Genomic DNA, 24580 nt, shown 5'->3' on the forward strand with positions numbered 1-24580 from the left:
CAGAGACAGTATCTTTCTTTTTAAAAGACTCTGCCGCAGGTCGACCTGATACATGTTGATGTTTGATCTGCGAAACGACCACCCTGATACCACCCACTCCGACCAGGGGCTCTCCCCACGGGCGCCACTCAGCCTCAGTAAGGGCCACCTGGCAGAATGACCGTAGCCGGGAGTCCTGATGCCCCAAGGAGACGGCCATCTACTCCTTGGCTGACATGGGGAGGGTGCAGCTCAGGTATCGGCAGTACGATCCCTGTGTTGTCAGGGGGCTACAACCTAGAGGGTACATGACGACCACAACGGGCTGGCTACTGTGCTGGATTTCGGGTGCCATGGAAAGTCCATCACGATCGTAGGTGCAGATGCGGACGCATTATGGGCGTAACTTGTGCAACCCATCAGGCGTTTAGGCCCAATTTGAGGAATAGTGGGTGCGGTTACAATGCCGTTACAATGCTGAGTGTCAAGGTCTTAGTGCACTGAGGACCAGTGATACATCACGTAAGGCGTCCTTCCCCAAAAGGCTCGTACTTGTGTAGAATTTTGAAAAATGGAGGTCAAACCCCAACGGGGACCATCATGTGGAAGGCCGAAATGGTTGAAACTCCTTTTAGTCGCCTCTTACGACAGGCAGGAATATCTCGGGCCTATTCTTACCCCGGACCCGCAGGGGGTCCCTAATTTGTGGCCTACGCACCAAGCAAAGTGGGAAAGGGGGGACTTTAAGAGAAAACACAGAGATTACATTCTGAGGAGGACAGGTGAGGTCCCAGCAGAGGGCTGAAAGGTGCATTTCAGCTGGTAATCTCACCTGAGGGCAGGAGTCGTGGTGTTGCCCCAACCATGCAAAAAGAATAGGATAGCTTGGATGATCAGTAAACTGTTTAACAGTGACTGCATAGGTCAAGAGGTGGTACCATCAGATATGAAGCAAGGTGACTGTTGGTGTAACAATTTAAGGCACCTCAAAGCCATGCACCTAGTAACCATAGCCCAAGGGGGACAGAGCCAGAGCCCAGCAGGTACGACAGAAAGAAGCATGATCTGCACCCCAAGATGTGTGGGCAAGGAAGCACAGAGCATTAAGGTTTCTCCTGCTATTCGTTTGTACTTAAATACGAGACAGTAAGCAGTCATAATGTACTCCCCCAAATAACATTCATTTTGACCCGATTGCACACCCATTTCACTATCTGAATAAAAATATGAGTCAAGGTGGAAAGTAAGATATTAGGAAACAATAAAACATTTCTACTCGCCGAGACTGTCAAGCTGATAATCGCTTACTGCAAATGTTACTCCATAACAACTGGACTTCAGTTACGGTCTTACTAAGCAGTGTTGCTGCAAGAACAGATTGAATAGATGGTCATTTTTGTCTGCTCCAGCACCAAGTCCATGCCCGAGGAAGATAACAGCCTTCATTTTACCCATGGAGTCACTGCTTACACCATAAACCTGAGTAGTTATTAAACATTCATAGTCATAAGTCTCTTGTTTGGTTTCTTTCTCTGAACGATACTTGCTTGATGGTCACTTATTACTAATTTGTCAAAAAAGGATTGGGATATAGAAGATTAATGATAGTTGTTAGTAAAGGTTACAATATGTCTCTACTTCAACTCATCCCACATCCTTTAATGTTCTCCGTGGTGTAATTTATAGCAAATAAGATATAAGTAAATTAAAGAATTAGAGTAACAAAATTTGTAACTTTTTTGTTTCATACTGCAATCTAGTTGCTTTGTTAACATGCAGATGCCACAAATGAATCTCATTCATCACCAATAACGATCTTCCCTATTATTAACTGTCATACTTAAATAACTGCAGTTTAATGGCAACACTCACTAATTTTAATGTTCCAACAGTAAACCAGACTTGTTTCGGCTTTGAAAGTGGTATAAAATGGTCAACTGAGACTATACTGTATTTCTTGTATGCATAATCACTTAACCCAGCACATTATAACTGTGGTAGTCAAAGGTATCACAAATATTAATTTAGGAAAAACCAAATTTTGTATGAAGTACGAGACTTGACAACATCCCACTTACTATGTAATATCTATTTTCAACAAATTTTAAAAAACATATGGTAAGTATTAGCGGATACAGCACATTAGATTTATGCCAAGATAATACATCAGTGCCTAGGAATTACTGCTAAAAATTTATGATCAGAAGAATGAAATGGTTTAAGAAAATCAAGCCCCTATACTAATGTTTTCGTTTTCACTGTTCAATTATAGAAAAAGGAGTCCAGTAGGGAAAAACACTTCACACTTACAGACAGAGAAAGCTTTTGACCATGTAGCTAGAATCTTATGGAACATATGAAAAGAATGGATATTCTCAGCAAATAAAGGTGACAAATCCTATACAGAGGTACAAAAATAAGAAAACACTAACTATGCAATATTATAAGCTACCAGAATGAATGAGACACTGAGAACAAATTACAGAAATATCAAATGCTACATGGAACAATCAATAGAACATTGAGAAAAAGAGAGAGAAGACACAAATCAAGTTTCACACAGTAATAGCTGCCACCCACATTGCTATTTGGAAGTGAAACTTGGCCAAGTACTAAAAAGCAAGGAAGTAGAAGCCAGGCACCAGAAACGAAATTTCTAAGAGCAGTTATGGATTGTAGAATATTAGATACACTAAGAAATGAAGGCGTAAAAGCAGACCTTGGGATATACACCACAAATGTGAAGACCAAATTTAATCGACACTGCTGGCTAGACTATTTACAAAGAATGCCAGATTCAAGACTACCAGAACAAGCCTTAAATTTCAGACCTACAGGTACAAGATCCATAGGAAGACCAAGGAAAAGATGGCTGGGTATTTGAAGGGAAACTCTGCACCACACCTCCCTCAGATTTAGTCTTAAGAAGGGCCACAGGACAGCCCATCAGAAACTGAACACAAATTAAGCATGAGAACAGAAAGTGTATTTAACTGTGGAGAATTATAGTAACAGTGAACCGTGCAAGGACAACGAATCTAATACAGAGCAGCATGAAAGAGCAATGGCAGTGTGCTTAAGAGGTCACAGTGTTGGATTGTGTCAAGCGAGCAGGCCATGTTCAAATATCTCTCATGCCAATCTTCTTTGTTTTCTCCTTCTTCACTGTTCACTGTATTCAAATGTGTGTGTGTGTGTGTGCTGTTATTTAACATCCGTCTGTAACAGTGAGCTGTAAGGTAGGGGATCTATAATGACACTTTATTCTGTGCAACTACTCTGTTAGCAGCCAAAAGGAAATGACTTTCAAATGGGAACTGCATGTGTTTACAACAAGGCAACAAATCACTGGAATCCTCTACTGGAAAACATGTCTGGTGTCATACATGGCATTAGTCACAGCACATCCATCATATGATAGGAATATCTTATCAATGCAATTAGTTTCTAAACATGCTAAGTGAGTGATGTATGCCTCCTTGCCCGATTTCAGTATTCGTACGAATGTTAATGTTATGACTCCCAAGGAAGTGATGAAAACAAGTTTGTCACATAATCTGCAGTAAATGAATGCAACAGTTTCTCTGTGCTCCATCAAAACTTATGTTTTTAACGTCTCTGAAGTTTCACTCTATTTTGAAAGTTACACAAATTCCTTTGTTGTAACACAGTTCATACCTATTTACTTGCTGTTTTTATTTCTGTGAGATGTCTATGTGGTATCTCACCTGCTCTCACTATTCATAACATTTACTTGTGACAGTAACATACTCTTACCACATGACATTCTATAACCAATGTGTAGTATGACAACTGCCAAAACTACAGAAAGATAAACATTTCAATGACCAGACAGACACTTCACAATGTTGTGAAGAAAGTAATAAAAATTAATTGGACGAGGGAGTTTTGAATCCAATACCATGACCACATAAGCACGATGCCACTGCTGTTCAATTTCTCTCAATTTTGCACTTGTTAAGCCTGGACCAGTTTTTCTATTTTGCTTTTTTTTTGCCACAGTTCATTACACATCTTTCCCAGTTTCATGCTTTATCTGTGTTCAGTTTTTGATGAGCTATCCACTCTGCCACCTTACCACTAAATCTGAGGGGGTTTCGCCTGTTAGAAGGCAGAACAGGATTATGGTCCACACTTTTTTTTGGGGGGGGGGGGGGGGGGGGGTTATGGCACAAAGTATCTGAGTTCATAAGCACCTAGTAAAGAACCAGAGATGCTGGGACCATGAGGGGAAAACCTGTTATGAGGTCCAATACAAGAGCGAAGAAAAAACAAATCTAAAACATGAAGATGTTACGGAAGAGTAACTAAAAGATGTAGACAAGAAACCAGAGTCACCAGGTAGAAATCAAATCACTTTCACCATATTACTGCTTTTTTTAAAATGCAAAACACGAGCCACTGTTTGCCATGTCATTTGCTAAAATGTCCGGCAAAGCAGGAGGCAGCCCAACCCTGAGACATTGACTGTTAATGGCTGGCTATAGGAAGGACAGCTGGGTGCAGGGTCGCCACTTAAGTGGCGGTGACTGAAGCCGCAGTACCCTATTCGCAACTGAGCTAACATTACTTCCTCACAATGTTACAGCCAACATGGCCAGGATATGGTCTAGACTATGATGAAAGAAGAAGTATTTTAACACCGTTTAGCTACTGCCTCTCTTGTCCGGCTACCCATGTCCAGGATAGCCAGTCAATACTACTCATGTACATAATAAACAAGGCATTTACCAAATTTAATTCTCTCTTACATCTGTTCTTCAAGTATTCTAACAAACTGAAGTCTCATAATAAAACTCAGTTGACCATTCACTCTTCATTAAATAAATAGTCAAAGGGGACAACTGAAAATTTCTGCTAGGCTGGGACTGATTCAAGTTCCCTGCTTATTAGAAGCAGTCACTTTAACCATAAGGCTACCTGAGCACACTTCCTGGCCTGCTTCAAACTGTCACTGACATTTTCACCTACAATTTCAGCATAATACTTCCACCATAGGTTCCCACATTGGCTAATAATAGATTCAGTATAAAGTTCAGTTTATCATTTACATATATACCAAAATTAAAACTGGTTACCCATAAATATTAAGTGATAATTTTTTATGAGTCCTGATTATTCTGTATTTTCATACTGACCACATTGCATTATTAAATACAGTAACACTTTTACATTCTCTGAATTAACATTTTCCCACTGTTTACATTTTTTATTGCTTTGTCAAATTTCTTATATCCACATTGTTAATTCGCACCCAATTTTGCACTAATAGATTTACAATTTTCCCACACTTTATACTTTAAGAAGAAATATTCGTGGAGAAAAAACAAACAATTGACGTAAAATGATGCTGGCACAGCATTGGCCGTCAAATAGTGTTTATAAAAGTTACATGGTTATGTTTCTAGAGACCTTGGAGGTATGCTCAGTGGACCTGAAATGGTGAACGGGTGAAAGTCTGAACAATTCATGCCACATCTCCTGTCATGGTCAAGCTCTACTCGGCGTGGTGACTGATGGGAGTAACTAGGTTAATTAGAATGAAGATATCATGACCAATCACAAACATTTCCAAACTGTATTGTGCAAGTGCAGCTCCGTGATTGTTGTGATCATCATGACTCCTTTGTGGAAACATATTTAATGTGTTTCATTGTTTGGTCACTTGTAGAATTAGTTTACACCTTTGTTCCCTTTTCCCGGTAATGTTTTTTGGTTTAAACGCAGCATCCGTAATTGAGGAGGCATAATAACTAACCTCAGATGACTGAAGCGCAAGAGACACAGACCACCACATATGCAAACACCATACAAAATATTTATGTAAATATTTACACTTGACAATGAGAATCTTAAAACGCATTGTGTAAAGCATGAAAAAATACGAAACTTGAACAGTGTTTCATTACTGAAATAATGAATGACAGTTAAACACTTTTCAAAAACATCAATTATGATGTACAGAATCAAGTCAAACATTTCTACTTCCCAGGTAGTTACCAGCTGCAATTACATCAGCAGTCTTTCTTAAATAATAAACCTTTATGACAATGAACAAATCCCTGATAAGTATTTTGATGCCTTTTGTTTAGATATCATATATGAAGTACGAAAATGCACGGGGAGGGGGGGGGGGGGGAGGGGGGGAGATCCTACACATAAAAATGTTATTTCCTAGATTTTCCCACATTTTATACCCCCCCCTTTTTTTTGAGAAGTGGAAAAGCACGATTTCACTGTAGTGTCAACAATCTTAGCTCTTATTACCTGAAACTATAATTTATACATACAGGTTGTGGCCGAAAAGTAATGCATCATTTTTTTTGTGACGACTACATGTCACAGAGGGGTCAGACCAGTTGTGGAGGACAGGGCTACTAGCATTCCAGGAGTAGATAGCTAAGTGGCTCTGTTTTTGGAGCGTTAGGATTGATTCTTCCACGATTCTCAACACAGTGGTTACATCGAACTTACGACGGAGGTAGAGCAACGCTATGCAAAAAAATTTGCATGAAGCTTAATGAGATTCTGCTGGAAACTTTTGGAATGTGTAAGGAAGCCTTTGAGGCTAATTGCCTTTCCAGATCACAGATGAACAGGGGCACAAGACATTTACAGAAGGTTGCAAGTAGGTCACTGACAACGCCCATGAAAGATGCCCAACACCACCACGAATAGATGACCATCTGAGTCTTGTGTGCCAGTTACTGAATTCAGACCTTCAAGTGAGTGAGACTGAAGTTCGAATTACTGGACTTGTTAAAAATAGTTTTTCAAAAGATTCTATTTTAAGATTTTACCACACAGAAGATTTGTGCAATACTTGTACCCAGAGTTTTGATAGACACACAAAAGCAACACCAAATTGAAGTGTGTGAAAACTCAAGCTTACTCTGAGGATGATCACATTTCCCTGGACAATGTGATCACTGTAAATCAGTCATGGGTCTTGCAGTATGATCCAAAGTCTAAGAGGCAGAATGTGGAATGGCACACTATGTTGCTGTCACACTAGAAGTAGTTTTGCATGATCAAGTCCCAGGTGAAGTCCATGCTCTTAGTATTTCTTTATGCAAAGTTGATAGTGCACCATGAGACTGTGCTCTCTGGCCAGACCGTCAATGCTCAATTTTACAAGGAAGTGCTCCGGAAACTTAATCCCAGGGTTATCTACCTCCAAAAGGAATACCACACTTGGTGGAAACTGCACCGTGAAAACACCCCGGCTCACACTGCCTTTGTTGTCACAGCCTATCTGACTCAAATCTGTTTCACAATGTTGCTGCAGTTGCCCTAAAGTCGAGACGTGATTCTGGCGGACTTTTGTTTCCTCAACTAAAAAGGGACCTTGAAGGACAGCATCAAAAGTTTGTCAACAACTCTGAAGCTACTGTGGTGGCTTCCCTAAAGAGCAGGCCAACTGAGGAGTTCCGGAAAGCTGATGACACACAGTAATCACACTAGCAAAAATGTATTCATGTAGGAAAGTGGTACTTTTAAGAATTTTCCGTCGTTGAACCTATTCAATTAATTTTTTTAATGTTATGCATTCCTAAAGATTTGATATAATTAAATTTTTCTTGAGCCATCATCAAGGATGGATTACTTTCAAGACAAACACTATAGTTGAGTGACTGCTTAAAACACTGCTGCAACTTACAAAAGTCAGAAATTGTTATTTCATCACGTAAAAGGTGAGAACCATGTGAATGAAAGATTTTAAAGAAGTAGCTTAGGTTAAACTATTTTCAGAGCCAACAGGCTCTGATCCAAGACTTTGAAATACAAGCCTAATAGTGCTGATTATTGTTCTTAGTTTTGGCATAAGCAATGTACTACTACTACTACTACTACTACTACTACTACTACTACTACTACTACATTTATCTCTAAAGTAGTTCTCTCTTGCAAATTACTTCATAATCACGTAAAATTGTTCAACACACTGCCAATATACCAGTGACACTGGTTTATACATCAGTTTTTGAGCAACATTTTACTTGAATTTAACACCTCATAAAGACTTAAGTGTTAAATATTCTGACACTTGTAGGAAGGAAACACAGTGAACTGAATTTCTGGAGACACATGCATGAATATTGATGAATTGTGTTTAAGTGGAGAAGTACTTACATCTGCTACTTCCAGAGCCTGAGATAGCAAAAATAATAATACCCAGGTATTAATAATAAAGAATTACAGCAGTAAACAGCAGTAAAGAAAGAACACAATGCTTTGCATGTCAGGCTATTTCCTCAGTATTTAAGAATTTTCTATTTTGAAAGTATGACAAAAAATTGTGTTTTTGTACATTTCAAGACAATAGAATTCTATGCATTAATAAGCAAAATCTTTATCTCTGTCTTTACTGCTGCTCAGATAACATTTTAAGATACAATAATAGCATAAGTGTGCACTGAACAGACTTCTCATTATTCTCTTTCCATCCACCTTTAATGGCACAATCGTGTCAAACATTGTTTTATTCTTTGTACCTTCATGGAATTGGTGTTATCACAATGTGGAGCTTTCCCATATATGTACTACCTATTTTAATCCCACTTACAAAAAGGAAAAAAAGACACATAGTATACAAATTGCATTTCACCCCCGTTTGTATCAGCTTCCAAATTTTGTCTCATGAATTCTAACAAGTCTTCACAATTTTATAATTTGCAATCACTGAAGTGGCAACATTTCTGCCTAATCTGAAATACAAACATCCTGTAAAAAACTAAAGAAAAGAAATGGTTGTACGTATTTATGCAACTAAATGCATGATGCAACAAAGGAATCGCTCTACCTGTGCTCATATGCATGTTATTTAAAAAAACTTAGTACTTCAGATAATTACTCCAGTATTGACTAACATTATTAAATGTTAGTAAGTTTTCCACAATTCATAACTAATAGTGTTTCACTTTTGTTACAACAAGATTACACTGACTAGTATATCAACATTAAAAACAGTTACTTCATATGACAGTTTTTTTTATTAAAACATATATTAACATTTTGTTTAGGTCACAGAATTTCAAAACCAACAGTAAGAAATTCACTTCATGTTTTCTTCACATCATATATGTACAAATGGTGGAAGCATTCTAGGAAATTTCTCCCAATTTAACACAGCTGAACATTTTATCAGCATTACACATACAAAGAACAATTAAAATTTAAACAAATTAATATAGAATTCTCACCGCATGAATATCCTTGTTCTTTGTCCGAGCTTTCTCCAGGTTTCGGTTGGCATTCTCATAATCCGTTAAACAACGTAAACGTCTATATAAAAGCTGTTTTGCGGCAAATGTGTCTCTCATATAATACCTTAAGGTATCGGATAGTTTCAGATCTTCATCAGAAGCAACTCTTCCTTCTATTTTCTGCGAAACAATGAACATACTATGTTTCAAGTTTATGAATTTGAGCAACACCAAATTGTCATGATATATTTGGTAGTCTTGCTTTACTTTATTCACATCCATAACGCTTGAAGTAAAATGAGATATGCATTTACATCCATTAGAAGTGTGACTTGTGAACCGAGTATGCATCATGTTTTAAGTACTGCACTAATCATGTCAACTTTGTGGTAACTGGTCCAGTTAGGATTTACAAGTAAGGTTATGCCTAATAACTTTCTATCACTTTCACAGACTCAAAAAAGTGCTGCCAATGATCAAAATGCTTCCTTGTACTTTTATTTCTATAAGGCTGCACTGCTCCCCTCAAAGAAGTTATTTGTCACTGAACAATTTAATTTTTGCATTTGATTATACCAAACTACTCAAAGCTGGAAGTTCAGAGCAGGAGTTAAGCTTTAAATTTTATTATCTTCCAGTAACCTCCAACAATGACAACAACAAATCTGCTTATAATTTGCTGTTTATTCCATTAGCTGATATACAGGGCATTTCAAAAGCATTTATTCAAACTCACAAGACTATCTTCTACATGAATTAAGATAGGAACCATATGCGAATTTTACATGGAGTACTGAAATTAACTTCACTTCTGTTAAATGTTTTCTGTTGCTGGAACATGTGGTTGCCAGGAGAGGTTTTCCTGTTTTAACTCTTGAGTCGAGTCTATGATAACACACCAACAAAAAGCTTTTTGGGTTGTCTGATTGTTTGAACAAAGGAAATTAAGTTACAATAGTGTGATGTAATTTTCATCAAAATTGTGGCATTGCACCTCCAACAGCTGAAACTAATTATCAATGGCACCAGCAGATTGAAGACACTGGTGATTTACATACAGCTAAACCCACATGTCAGCTCATGTACTGTAACACAGAGCATATTCAACGGAGTTCTGAATGCAGTCCTTGGGCCAGCTGAGAGTTAGCCAGGTATCTTTTTGTTAATTTGTTCTGGGTGTGGAGATGGAAGATAATTTCCTTTCAAATCTGGCATTAAGTAACTTAGCTATACTCCATTTAAACAGGAAAGTGAAGTGCCACAATGCAAGAATATGTAGAACCACCACATACCATAATCTGTCACGAGAATCAAAAGCTTAATGTTTTTGGCAGTTTCCCCAAGGAAAGATTTATGACCAGAATCACTACATTCTCCTGGGTGCTATGTATATATGAGGGTTGGAACTTAAATAGTGGCAACTATTTATTCTCAACCAATACAGAAGAGTTGCACGTTTGCACCGGTTACATCCTTCAAAGTAGTCACCAGCATTGTGTAGAACCCATTGCCAGTTATGTGGAAGGCTTAGTATGGTGGATGGTACAATACTTCCCAGTCCCATTGACCAAACAGAGCAGACACAACTTGTGCTGTTTGTGCCCACGCATTGCCATGCAAAGTGATGGGTGTGATGCACAGAAAGTGTCGCTGCTTCTCTTGCAAATCTGGTAACAGGTGATGCTCCAAAAATGAACATTTATACTGTGCACTGACAGTCTGCCGTGAAGGAATGTAATGTGTTAGGATAACACCATCACAGTCGTACACAAGAATCGCCATAACTTTCACCATTCTGGGGCTCTGACGCTCTTTCCACTTTAGTGGCAACCCATAACGACACCACTCATTGGATTGGCGTTTCAGTTTTGGCTCATACGATGTGGCCTATGTCTCATCCAGTGTTACAATATGGTGTAAGAAAGCCTCTCCTTCGTGCTCATAAGGCTCCAAGTGTGTGAGCAGCATCTTCATGCATCCATTCCTGCATTTCCGTCAAACCGTGTGGAAACTATCATGATGCAATTTTTCGCATGCCCAGGCGTTCCTTCAGGATGCGAATCACAGTCGTATGCGCTAATCTGGTTACGTGGGCAAGCTCACTAATTGTATTGTGTCGATCTCTCTCCACTAACATGGCAATGGCATGCACTTCTTCAGAGATGCTAGGACGACCTGCCCGATGCATGTCTGCCACAGTCTGCCGACCTTCTCTGAAGCCTTTTACCCAACGTGCCACTGTTCTGTACGGCAATGCCAATTCCCCCACACACCTCTAAGACCTCGATGACACTGTTGTGCTGTACGACCTCTGGCACATTCAATTTGATCTAACTCCATTTTTCCTGTTTCGAAAACATAGTGACACTTATGTTACACTGCTCACTCATAAGTGACTGTTTCCCTCAATTGTGCACACGCCGGTGACGTGAGACTGGAGAGTCCATTTGCTTGGAGGTAGGTAGGTAGGTAGGTATGTCAATGTGTGTTATCAGTGACAATAGTAGATTTCATTGCAGTGTCTCCACAGCACTGTTGTCACCATTTAAGTTCCAACACATGTATAAAAAAAATCTAAGCATAAAAATTTGGAACACCGTAAGTGACATTACGGCACATATGGTATATATCACATTATTTTGGTGTGGCTATAATTAGGAAAAGCGACATCACTAACATTGCTAAATACCTCACAATCTGACAAATAATATCAGAGTAAACCACTGATATTTAAGCATTTTCTCAGAAACGTGAGCCCATAAATGATTACTGATCAAGGCATGTAATTTAATTCCTCTTCTTCTACCTGCGATTTCCCTTTGTTGTGTGATGGGTTCTGTAACTGCCGATAACTTTTTTCTCCAGAGTGTTTCTGTATTGGCCAGTGCACCAGTGCATCAGGGGATTCAATTGGCTGACAGCTGTAACTAGCACCTCAGAACAAAGTTACCTTACAAGAGACATGATAACATCCTGTTTGATCCCAATTTATAACAAAATATAGCTCAGGTTTCAAGTTTGAAACAGTCATCATCCCCACAGTTTTTGTTTGTCTTCAAGTCAGTGGAAATTTGTTCCACGAGTCCAACAAGGTGTAGTGAAAGATAATTTTAATACTGTAATATTGGAGGGTTCTTTTGAAAATAAAAATAATTCAGTGCTAAGTGTAAGATAAAATTTACCTGAAGCTCTATCCTCTCATGATGAAGACATTCTTGAGAATTACAAAAAGCTGTTTTGAAGTACCCTGTACATTTTTCCTCTTACAAAAAGCTTAGCAATTAAGCCTTTGGAGTCTTCCCTGTTTATAGGTTACACCACTTCCCCTCCCCTCCCTCTACCTACAGTTCTGAAATTACACTCTTGGCTCTCAGCCAGTGGCTCCTGCTGGCAGGAGCACTGAAAGGGAAGGAAGGGTGATGGACTGTTGAGGTCCAGGAAATGGGGAGAGTTGCGGAAAGTTTGCCCCCGAACCCCGAATTGGGAGAGTCTTGCTTGATGGGACAAGAAGGAAACACTAATTGTTGGAGACTGCATTGGATGAGATTTGAAACACTGAGAATTTAAATGTGGAAGATAGGGTAATAAGGTCAACAGCTTACTGACAAAACATCATGCAAGAGTTAAGAGCATAAAGGCAAGTGCATTATACATGACACATGTGAGGAGGGGGAAAAAGACTGCTCAGAAAATGAAAGATTTAGGTAACTAAAAGGGAGTGAAGAAAGGAATAGTTACTGAATGGAACTATTGAGATCAAGGACTTCACATGAACTAAGGCCAGGTGGGTGGTGAGAACCAAGGACATCTAACAACAGTTCCCACCTACAGAGTTCTGAGAAGCTGGTGTCGGGGGAGAATCCAGATGGCACTAAAATGGTGTACATACTGTCATTAAAACATTGATCAATAAACAGAAATATTATTGATGTCTAAAGCGGCACTATTTGCTATCAAAAAGTGGCCCATCACTCCTAAACTGCAATTGGAAACTTACTATCTCCATTGTTCTCACAATACTTCTCACAAGTGCAGAAAATTAACTCTTTGGTATATTAACATTTTACTGTAATCTTAAACAGAGAACAATAATGTACATTGTCAAACAATAAAAATATGTCAACATATTGGGAGCTTTAATGTGCCAAAGTACTGGCATCTCTGTCCAATACATGCCACAGCAGAACTGAAGCCTTTAAATCTTTGTCAGAACTTCACATCTGTGGGCATATTATTCTGTCACATACATGCATATTATACCATGCAACTCCAGCTTCAAATAAAATATAAGATTTATCACTTAGTTGGAAACATTTTCATTACTTTACTAAAATTTTCTAACCCAGAAAAATTTAGAATGCCTTAACCATAAAGACATTTTTTCAAATTTCAAGCGACCTTTAGAGTAACAGCAGCTACAAGACATCTGCATGAGGTAAAAGAAATGATTCATAGTAAAATTCAAATCCAGTTTGAATCTTTTAATGATAAAATCTTTTGCTACTACTTTAACTATTACTCACCCTTGCTTTCTCAAAAGTCTCTGCCACTTTTGTCAAAAACTTTTCCAAATCAGTATTATCAATTGTTGAAAGCTGCACAAATCCAGTTGATATTTTTATGTAACTATCAGCAACATCTGAAATTTTAGAAAGTCAGCACTGGAGTACATTATGCAAAATATTTTTTTTACAGCAGCCAAAACTTGGCACTTGAAAAATGTTAACCGAGATAACTACAAGCAAACTACCGCCAAATTATTTTCTGCATTCACATATACATCCAGAAATAAATTATGGCAATAATAATAATAAATATATGATTTTGGCAGAGCGTGTTCATACAAAGACTTTCACTGGATATTAAAGGATCCCAGTTTGCACAGATTTTATTTAATTTCACATAGACTAGAAGGCAGCCTACAGTTTTTGGCAGCGCTCAGTGATCTCCATTCAGGTACTCCTATTTAAAAAAAATCTTTAAACTGCTATCCTAAGTTGATTAATGGTGTTTCAGAAAGGTTTGAAAGTGAAAATTAGGGGCCTTTTTACATTCCAGTAATGAGTTTGGTATGTGTTCTTGCCGACAATCTGTTCACCAAGTTTCTGCAGTAACACAGAGTGGCCCATTAGTTATGGATCCAAGTTTGGATGATGGCATCTGATAACCATGCAGCAGAGAACCTAAGTAAGTGGTTTGCTTTTCCTGTCAAACTTCTGCTATGGCAAACCACCTTATATTAAGTGAAGTAATTCCTTTAATGCGATAAACTTATTTCTGTAGGCAGTGGTCTCAAGAATTCCACACAAAGTACTGTCTCACATGCAGCAACATCCACTTGTTTGGCACGGGTGAAATTTCTTCACCTAGGTGTTTTGTATTCTGCAGTTGATAAGCTGAGTGCAGTAGTTGATATCTGAAAGAAGTGAAGCTGCATTCCCAATTTACTTCCTGTCAGTTTGCTCCATTCTCATCTGACTTGGTGCAGCAACAGTGGTTCCATGTTCCAAATAAAAGTGTGTTGCAACAGGGATTGCATTATTTGGAGTACTCGACAACTTTCTTGTACTCACTTCTTGTTTTAAAGTCTTGGTTTCAAAGAAATTTTCATCTAGTTTTACACCAGTATACTTTCAAGTATAGTATTAAGGTGTTTCCTCCACTTTATCTGCAGTTTTCTTTAAGGTTTTGTAATGTTTTTCAGATGGATGAGTTGTTATAACCAACATGTCTTTCACATAATCAAATATGTAGCCATGTGATGCCTTAAATACCTTCACTGCGTCATCAGCTAAGGAGAATTCTAACTCCCATACTGATTGGTCATTGTAGCCATGTCAAGTACAATTCCTTCCAGAGTTTTTGACTTTAATCAGCTGTGTTACATTTCAGAAGGGCCAAGAGTAGTTTTCCTCCTTAACTTAAGACTTTGGAAGTAGGCGATGCAGATACTCAAATTTTAAGATCCATTTCACTGTCTCTGATCTAAGTTCATAACCTTGTTGAAGGAAGTTGAAGTGAGCTTTCAGATGTACTAGGTCCACTTCCCCCTAGTAGAAGCTGACCTCGGGGAGGATCAGTTTGGATTCCGTAGAAATGTTGGAACACGTGAGGCAATACTGACCTTACGACTTATCTTAGAAGAAAGATTAAGAAAAGGCAAACCTACGTTTCTAGCATTTGTAGACTTACAGAAAGCTTGACGTCGTTGACTGGAATATTCTCTTTCAACTTCTAAAGGTGGTAGGGGTAAAATACAGGGAGCGAAAGGCTATTTACAATTTGTACAGAAACCAGATGGCAGTTATACGATTCGAGGGACATGAAAGGGAAGCAGTGGTTGGGAAGGGAGTAAGACAGGGTTGTAGCCTCTCCTCGATGTTATTCAATCTGTATATTGAGCAAGCAGTAAAGGAAACAAAACAAAAATTCGGAGTAGGTATTAAAATTCATGGAGAAGAAATAAAAGCTTTGAGGTTTACCGATGACATAGTAATTGTGTCAGAGACAGCAAAGGACTTGGAAAAGCAGTTTAATGGAATGGACAGTGTCTTGAAAGGAGGATATAAGATGAACAACAACAAAAGCAAAATGAGGATAATGGAATGTAGTCTAATTAAGTCGGGTGATGCTGAGGGAATTACATTAGGAAACAACACACTTAAAGCAGTGAAGTAGTTTTTCTATTTGGGGAGCAAAAAACTGATGATGGTCAAAGTAGTAAAGATATAAAATGTAGACTGGCAAAAGCAAGGAAAGGAAAGCATTTCTGAAGAAGAGAAATTTGTTAACATGAGTATTGATTTAAGTGTCAGGAAGTCGTTTCTGAAAGAATTTGTATGGAGTGTAGCCATGTATGGAAGTGAAACATGGACGATAAATAGTTTGGACAAGAAGAGAATAGAAGCTTATGAAATGTGGTGCTACAGAAGAATGCTGAAGGTTAGATGGGTAGATCACATAACTAATAAGGAGATATTCAATAAAATTGGGGAGAAGAGGAGTTTGTGGCACAACTTGACGAGAAACACTACACAATCACTTAAGGCGAGTGCAATGGCTCTTCATACGCAATAGGAGGTATTGAATAGAATTGGGGAGAAGAGGAACTTGTGGCACAACTTGACTAGAAGAAGGGACCAGTTGGTAGGACATGTTCTAATGCATCAAGGGATCACAAATTTAGCATTGGAGGGCAGTGTGGAGGGTAAAAATTGTAGAGGGAGACGGAGAGATGAATACACTAAGCAGATCCAGAAGGATGTAGGTTGCAAAAGGTACTGGGAGATGATGAAACTTGCACAGGATAGGGTAGCATGGAGAGCTGCATCAAACCAGTCTCAGGACTGAAGACCACAACAACAGGTCCACTTTAACTACAGGTCTCACAAGAGATGTGATGGTTCCGAGATGTGGTCCTACTTGGAATTTCCAATAAATTTGACAGCTAGTGCAATATGTATGTACTATATACTCTGGGTTACAGCTGCACTTCCTTCTTCTAATGTCAATGGATGGTGGCCATTTCACAATAGTTAAGCCATATCCTTCAGCCCAGCTTCAGTTTCTTTGTTATTAACTGGAGCAAATCTCTTACAATGAACTAGGTTACTCAGTTTTTAGAGTTTTTCAGCTCATCGAGGGTAAGAGAAACATTTGGCAATTTATATACAGACGTAACCAGTTATGCAGGTTTGTTGTTAAGTCAAAACTACTATTTCAAATTGAGACAATTGAATGAAGAGCCAAAGGGAATCATATTCATCCCATTTCTCTCAATACACTCTTTTACATTAGTTGGGTAAAGCTGCACCAACATAGAATGCAGATGATATATCAATATACAAGGACCACGAGATCTTTTAAGCAAATGGTCCCCAGCCTTACTGGGACCACTACCCTCAAATGGGAAATTGATTTTGTTTGAGTGGATGATCTTTCGACTGGCTTGATGAAGCCTATGAGAACTCCCTCTTCTGTACGAAACTGTAACTGAGTAGCACTTGCAATTATTTGTTATATTCCTATCCCTGTCTTCCCCTACAATTTTTACCCTCTATAGCACCCTGCAGTAGAACAGAAGTTATTCCCTGATGTACTTAGACATGAATCCCTTTTTTCAGTGTTCTCCTGATGTTCCTTTCCTTGCCAGTTGTGCAGAGAAACCTCTTAATTTCTGATCAGTTCATCCAATTTTCCACATCCTACAGCAGCACTGAATCTCAAATTCTCAAATTTTCTTCTTTTCCAGTTTTCCCACAGTCAATTAACTTCCTTATAATTATGTGCATTAAACACACATTTTGGAAATTTCTTCCTGAAAGACCACTAGTGTTTGATGTTAGCAGATTTCTGTTGGTAAACAATTCCTTTTTTGCCTACACTAGATAGCTTTCAGTGTCCTTGCTCCATCTTTTATTTTGTTTCAGAGGTAGCAAATTTCCTTCATTTCATGAACTACGTGGTTGTCAGTTTTTACGCTAACTTGTCCCTAGTCTCGTCTCTGTTACTCCTTATTAGCTTCGTTTGTCTTCAGTTCATTTTCAATCCCTAGTATGTGCTCATTAGATAGTTCAATACATTCAACAGATTCTGCAATCCGTGTCGGCCATTTCTGTTTCACAGCAATTTGAGAGCAGCAGACAAGTGATATTTTTTAAAATAACCTATTTGAAAGAGAGTGAAACACTGCTGGAAATCTTTATTCTAAATTTAACTGCTCCTTGTTTGAGTTATAGCTGTTTAAACTGCGGTAATATCTGCACACCAAGGACAGCATCGCAACCCTTGATGTATTTGAAAAAGCAGTGAAATATTTCCCTGCTCTGGGTTACTACGCGATCAATCTGTGCAAGAACACTGGGTAAAGTGATCAATTTTTTATTAAAATTTAATCACAGGAGGAAGTAGGGCAGACAGATGTTTATTAATATAGCAAATATCCGAGTATTATGAATGAACATTGATCCACCTGCCTTCTCCCACAATGTAATTAGGAAACATTTATCCACTTACTCAGTACACTCAGGCAGATCAACTGTGTATTCATTTCAATACCACACTTTATTCATTTTCGTGTCTGCATATAATCCATGAGACATGCACTGTCAGTCCACTTTATAGCAATTGCTGTCATCATCACTACCTAGTTTTCTCGGAACTCATTAATAGACCGAAAAAACAGCAAACAAGACAATGATTTCAATATTGGCAATAGAAATACATTGCCTCTCTTCTGGCATACCACTGCTTATGTCAAAGAATCATGCCACTGGCTATGAGAAACTGACTCGTTCCCAACCTACGAGCACCACAACTGCACCTGCACCTGGCCCTGATCTATACTGTAGCCAGACTCTTCATATCTTTAGGCCATTTCCAAGTACACCACTTCCTTTGATTTTTGAACACTGTATTCACTATTACCAGCCGAAATTTATTGCAAAACTACATTAGACTTTCTTCTCTCTCATTCCTAATACCATGCCCATATCTTACTTTAACTACCTGCTATTTCCTACTCTACAACAGCATTCCAATCCTCCACAGTTATTAAATCTTCGTCTGCCTTAACATACCAAATGACCCATTAAATGTGCTCCAATTTTCTCTACACCATCTCCTGCTTGTGATGTTGGGATGTGTACCTCAACAATTGTTAGTCCCTTGGTAGCCCCTCCCCGAAATTTGAAAGGGGAATTTATCCGTAATCTGTTGCCAATGGAGAGAGAATCTATACACTCACCAGCAAGTCAAAACTCCTGGACACATGCTATGTCACTTACTAAAGATTTTTCATTGTCATCTGCATTCTCGTGCTATTTGTCATTGCTGATTCTTCCACTTCTTAAGGGCAGTTTCCCATCCCCAAGGGCAGGAGTGCATCCTGAACGTCTGTCCACTACTCCACCCTCTGAGGAGGCCACTTGCAGTACAAGGGTGACATATATACCACAAGTTTTCAACCACCATTACTAATGATTTTTATTTGAAATAAAATATCACACCACAACACTAGTGAAGTTGGATATCTAAACAGACTCTGGACTGTAAAGAAAAGGCACTCATTTTTAAAGTGACGAACAGTAATTCATACTTAGGTAATATTCAAACATTGGTTCTGCTTATTTCTAATAACACTGTTTTTGTATTTAGTTTGGTGACATCCAATACACATTGCAATTTATGCTGTAAGATCATTCTGTTCCTAGCTGGTGGTGTTACTATTGCAGTAATCTGAAGTCTACTTCCAAACCTGTAAGCTGAGGGAAACAGAATTAAAATTCTTAGGGGGTTCTTATTAACAATAAATACTAGCCCAAGGATATCCCCAAAATACTGTCAACTCTGTTTTATTCATATCTATTATTAACGTGTTGTCTTTGTCCATACCAAGAAATTTTATGTCGGTTTATATCCCAGAAATGAAAATGTTCTTTTGCACAGGATGCCTAACCAGTATGTTATTCAGAGTAATTCATTAATACTTTAATAAGAATCTAAAAGTTTTCTTTCTCATTTGAAGTTCCGACCTGCTACAGGCCTGAGTTCCCACGATGCCTACATGCCTGGAAGAACTTTGGCATCAGAATCACACCAACACTTACTGTACTTCACTGAATAAACCATCTAAACAGTAGGAATGTAAAATTAGTGTCGCATGGTAGTTGCTATGGTGCCTTGGAGAGCAGAGGTCAGTATTCACTCAGATACAAGTGTTCAGATCAAGAGGTGGATTCTTGCTATCTGCCCCCCATATCTACTCTCCTCAACTAACATGAACCACCACCTCCCTCTCTTCTTATTCCTATTCAGTTATTCAACTATCACCCAGACTGGCTGAACCCTTATTTAACCTTGTTATTTCAGAATATTGTTGGAGTTTCATTTTACTCTTATTTTGAAGCCCACCCTTCAGATGCACTCCTCTGCCATTCTGATTGTGCTATACCTCTTATACCTGAACACCTTAAAACCAAATACTTGCTTGTTGGCCACCCAAATCATGATAACTGGTGTTAGAACTTTATAACGGAAGACAAGTGATGATCAGCACCCAATCGACAGCTAAACAAAGGGGTAAAAATAACCATGTGCTCTTAATGAACTAAACAGAGGTTTCGAATGAAGCTTTCTGTATGTCAAATTGAAACTGTAATGTCAGCGTGTGTTACCAGTGAGACACTGACTTTAAATGTGATACCCATTCTAAAATTTGGGTTTGATTAATGACTAATAGAAAGATGCACATTGAGAATCACTAGGACAGAAAGCAGACAGGGAACAGACTAGATTGAAAAGCATAATTATGACTAACAAAAATTAAATGTAAGAGTGTGATACATGTAGCCATGGAGATCGATGATATATGGTCACATTAAGTTCTTTGCTGGATTCCAAAATGTGAGAGTCAACAACCTAATGTCAAGTGGATAAATCACATCACAAAACATGCAAAAGTAGCATGGATGTTTCCCACTGAAAACAGCAATTCACTGAAAAGTTTAGATGAGGTCTTTATACACCAATTTATGTCAGACGGCTGATGATTAAGTATTGGTCAACTAAAATAGTGGTAGTAGCTTTTTTCTAATAATGTACAGTGATTATTGAGCCGAAATAATTTTTATTACTGCAAGAAGATTCACTTTCTTCCAGGACTGAACACCCTCACATTGGGAATCACTCTTAAATAGACCCATGCAGCTGTAATGCATTCCGTCTGATTCAATCTGCAGTTTAATATTATTACGCAGGAGATATGCCTGGAACACTACCAAGAACCAATATTTTTGTGATAGTTGTAAGGAATAAATGTTCATGTGTTATGTACTACTGTCACATCTTTAAAATGCAATGCCAGAAAGGCAACAGTACAAACATTTTCTGGAAAGTACAAAAGTTTTCTGGAAAGTACAAACAAGACTTCCCAGAAAGTGTATTGGTTTGGGTGTTAGCAGGAAGTGTTGCATGGACCCAGAAGGAGTTACATGCACTCATGTGGAGAACCCATGAGGTGTGGCAGTGACCATATATGGTCACACACAAGGTCTCACAGGGCAGTTGCTGGAAGCACCACTGTGGAAGAGAGAATGTGGCCTACCCCACAGTATAAAGGTAAGGCAGTGATATTAAGAAGTGTGTTCAGTTTATATAGCCATCCAGGAGAACATCTGCAGATCAGGCCCAGGGCATGTACTTTTAGTATTCACTCTGGCTCTGCTTGCATTCACACTTATCCACATACCTCCCTACAGGGGATTTTTGGACAATCAGTAAGTTTACTTTCATTCAGGTCACTTATTCAATTTTGCTCAGACAAACATTAAATTGCAGTTATTAAAATCTTGCCTATTTCTTCTATATTTCCTGATCAATTCCATATCTCACCTAAAATATTCAGTTCACTTTCTCCATGTTACTTGACTATGGACAATACTCAGATTCCCATGTCATTAACTGTCTAGACCACTCACTGGGTGTGACACTGTTTAAAAGTTTTTGAAATACCATTATGGGTGAAACACTTCTTATTTCTTGATGAGAGGTAAATTATTTTTAGATTATTTACAAGTGACAGTTCAACATATTGCCTTTAAAGCAAAGAAAGCGTGAAGAATATATGAGACTGCACAGCCTCAGAACCCAGGGCAATACACCAGACAGTTACAAGTACAGAATCTATACGAAATATAACCTTCCCTTTTAAAGTAACTACCGGCACACAACAGTCAAATTCTACTAGCAATTCATATGAAGCAAGGAAAGTCAAACCAGCTTTTAACACAAAAATTTGAACACTAACCTGACAAGTACTTCACATAATTAGTTAATTTGTTGATTGTTGTCTTTGTTAATGGAAACAAAATGAACTATACACTTCAAACAGCCAGTCTAATATGTTTGTATTAAACATTCTCAGACACCCATGTGTAACTTAAGTTTCATGGCATCCTGGAAGCCAAAGCAATGACATAGATTGGGTCAACATTGCCAATGATAGTTCATATAGATGAAATCAATTCAAAAGAATTTTTACAGATGCTGCCTCATTTTCAGTAAGTACAAATCAAATGAAACGTGTCCCAGGAACAAAAATAGTACATAGTAATAGTGGCTCGAGCAAGCAGTATGGTAACTGTTTTCATTTCTGACTTTTTTACTTTTTTCAATGAGGATCAGAATGACAAATAGGTAATATCATATGTCTTTTTCCAGCCCATTTCGAACGCTCCCATCTCTCCACCCAAAGATTAACATGCAAGGCGATGCCCTTTCTGCATGGCAAACATTGCTTAGGCGGGATATAATTTGCTAGTTTTTACTTTGAAAGAGATAATTGGAATGACAATGCTGATATATGGAGATACATTACCCCAGCACATTCTGGCACTATTTTCTTAAATTAGAAGCAAAAAGTAGTGAAACAATGTTGTTTAAAAACATGGCAAATAGTTTTACTATATACAAACCTTTATGACGTTTTGTCATCCTGTCAGCTTTTGCTGTGGCATCTTTTAGATGGGTGTAGTAATCTATCAGAAAGTTTTTCTCTTGCTCAAAGAATTCACTTGCGTCCTTTACCCCAGTTGCAGTAAGTAACAACTCATCTGTTGTCTTTGAAAAAGATTTCATAAATCCACCAAGCACTTCCATTTTGTTCTTCCCTCTTACACACAAATCTTGATCATATTCCAGAAATACGCGGAAATTGTGGTCATTACGAAAGACTGGATGATTGGCGAGTCTACACAAAAATACTTCGTGCATTGCTACAGTCTTCTTGAAAGTTGCTAGATATTCTCTGTAGAGAAAAAAGTAGTTGTTATAGTTTAATGGTAGATGAAAAGACATTGACAGTGTCATTAACATACATTCAAGCTTAAAAGTTTAACAGATCTCTGAATATACGTCCTATTGAGATAGCTATCTCAAGTACAGACATTGTATGAAATGGTAGAAAACAAGTGATGTTGACCTATATAACAAGATTTTACAGGTGCTAGAAAAGAGAAACTATCACAAATAATGAGCACACCAAGGTAAGTGCGAGAACATTTCTTTTTATTGTGTACCTATTAAGTGTGACATTACATTGAATTTTTAAATACAATTATAAAAGGAAAATTGTTTTAATTGACAGTATGTTTACAGTTTCAAAGTTCTATTTGGAGGATAGACAAATTGTTTTTACACTGTCTTTACGAAGGAAGACAATTTTGCATGCTAAGTGATTTATTAGCCTATTAATGTATCAAAATTATAAAAATAATTGTGAAACAATAATAGCTGTCCTATTTTCTTTAGAAGACAATCCTATGAAATTGTAGAGTACATACAAATCTAACATAAGAAACAAAAAAATACTTAGGATTCAGCAGTATGTATGTAAATTAATCCTTTAGTGGTCACATGGAGTGTTAACAACACCTCAGTCATTCTTATCGGAGGTTTACTACATAATGGATAGGAGTGTACCTTCAAGTTATTTGGTATCTATGTAGAAAGTTACATGCAAGCTATGGCTAAAAATAGAATCAACAATAGAAGCCAGAGTTAAAAGAAAATATGCAACAATAAGCCCTGGGGTGTTAACACCCCACATGACTATGACATTGTGCGCTGAGAAAGCAACATTTTATTCCTTCGCAGTAGCTTGTCTGTTGTCACTGTGGTTAATTCAGAAATGGATCCTTACAAAGTAAAACAAGAAACTACTGTGAAGTTCTCTCTCACCACAGCCACAAGGAAACTGAGGATGAGAGCAACCTCAAACCACAAATAAGTACAGCAGATAAAGCACAAATGATGTCTTTGTTGGAATGAAAAGGGTTATGAAATGGATGAAAAACTGTCCTACTCACAACATCAGAACTTGGTATCTAGGTCTTGTGATTGACCACCCTGGTGTGGAAGCTGCCACAAAAGCTGCAAAAACTGCTATGGACCTCTTTCTCACTACTTATTCATAACATAACCATTAGACCAATTACAACATGCACCAACATTTACATACAGCACACTGCATCAAATTTCACAACAAACACTGATGTCAGATCAACTGAAGAGAAGAAAATCAAGTCTCTTCTTGGCCTACTGATATTGGCAGCGTATTACCTCATCCACATCTACGTCTATACTCTGCAAGCCACCAGACAGTGTGTGGAAGAGGGTACCCTGAGTACCTCTATCGGTTCTCCCTTCTATTCCAGTCTCATATTGTTCGTGGAAAGAAGGATTGTCGGTATGCTTCTGTGTGGGCTCTAATCTCTCCGATTTTATCCTCATGGTCTCTTCGCGAGATATACGTATGAGGGAGCAATATACTGCTTGACTCTTCGGTGAAGGTATGTTCTCGGAACTTTAACAAAAGC

At 38.2% G+C, this 24580-nt stretch overlaps 1 protein-coding gene across 4 annotated transcripts in view; it reads right to left on the bottom strand.

Annotated features, from left to right (window-relative positions):
• Positions 1-24580, bottom strand: part of LOC126336991 (sorting nexin-6) — a 68449-nt gene that overhangs the window by 18464 nt on the left and 25405 nt on the right. For 2 of the 4 annotated variants that reach the window (XM_050001229.1, XM_050001227.1), the window contains 4 exons: positions 22679-23010; positions 13730-13845; positions 9204-9386; positions 8134-8151 (listed from right to left, as the gene is read on the bottom strand). In XM_050001229.1, the coding sequence (XP_049857186.1) occupies positions 8134-8151; positions 9204-9386; positions 13730-13845; positions 22679-23010 (649 nt within the window). The remainder of the gene's footprint in view (positions 1-8133; positions 8152-9203; positions 9387-13729; positions 13846-22678; positions 23011-24580) is intronic. The other 2 variants (XM_050001231.1, XM_050001228.1) reach the window with 1 other exon arrangement.

Source organism: Schistocerca gregaria, chromosome 2 (assembly GCF_023897955.1).
Source record: "Schistocerca gregaria isolate iqSchGreg1 chromosome 2, iqSchGreg1.2, whole genome shotgun sequence".
NCBI classification, from domain to species: domain Eukaryota; kingdom Metazoa; phylum Arthropoda; class Insecta; order Orthoptera; family Acrididae; genus Schistocerca; species Schistocerca gregaria.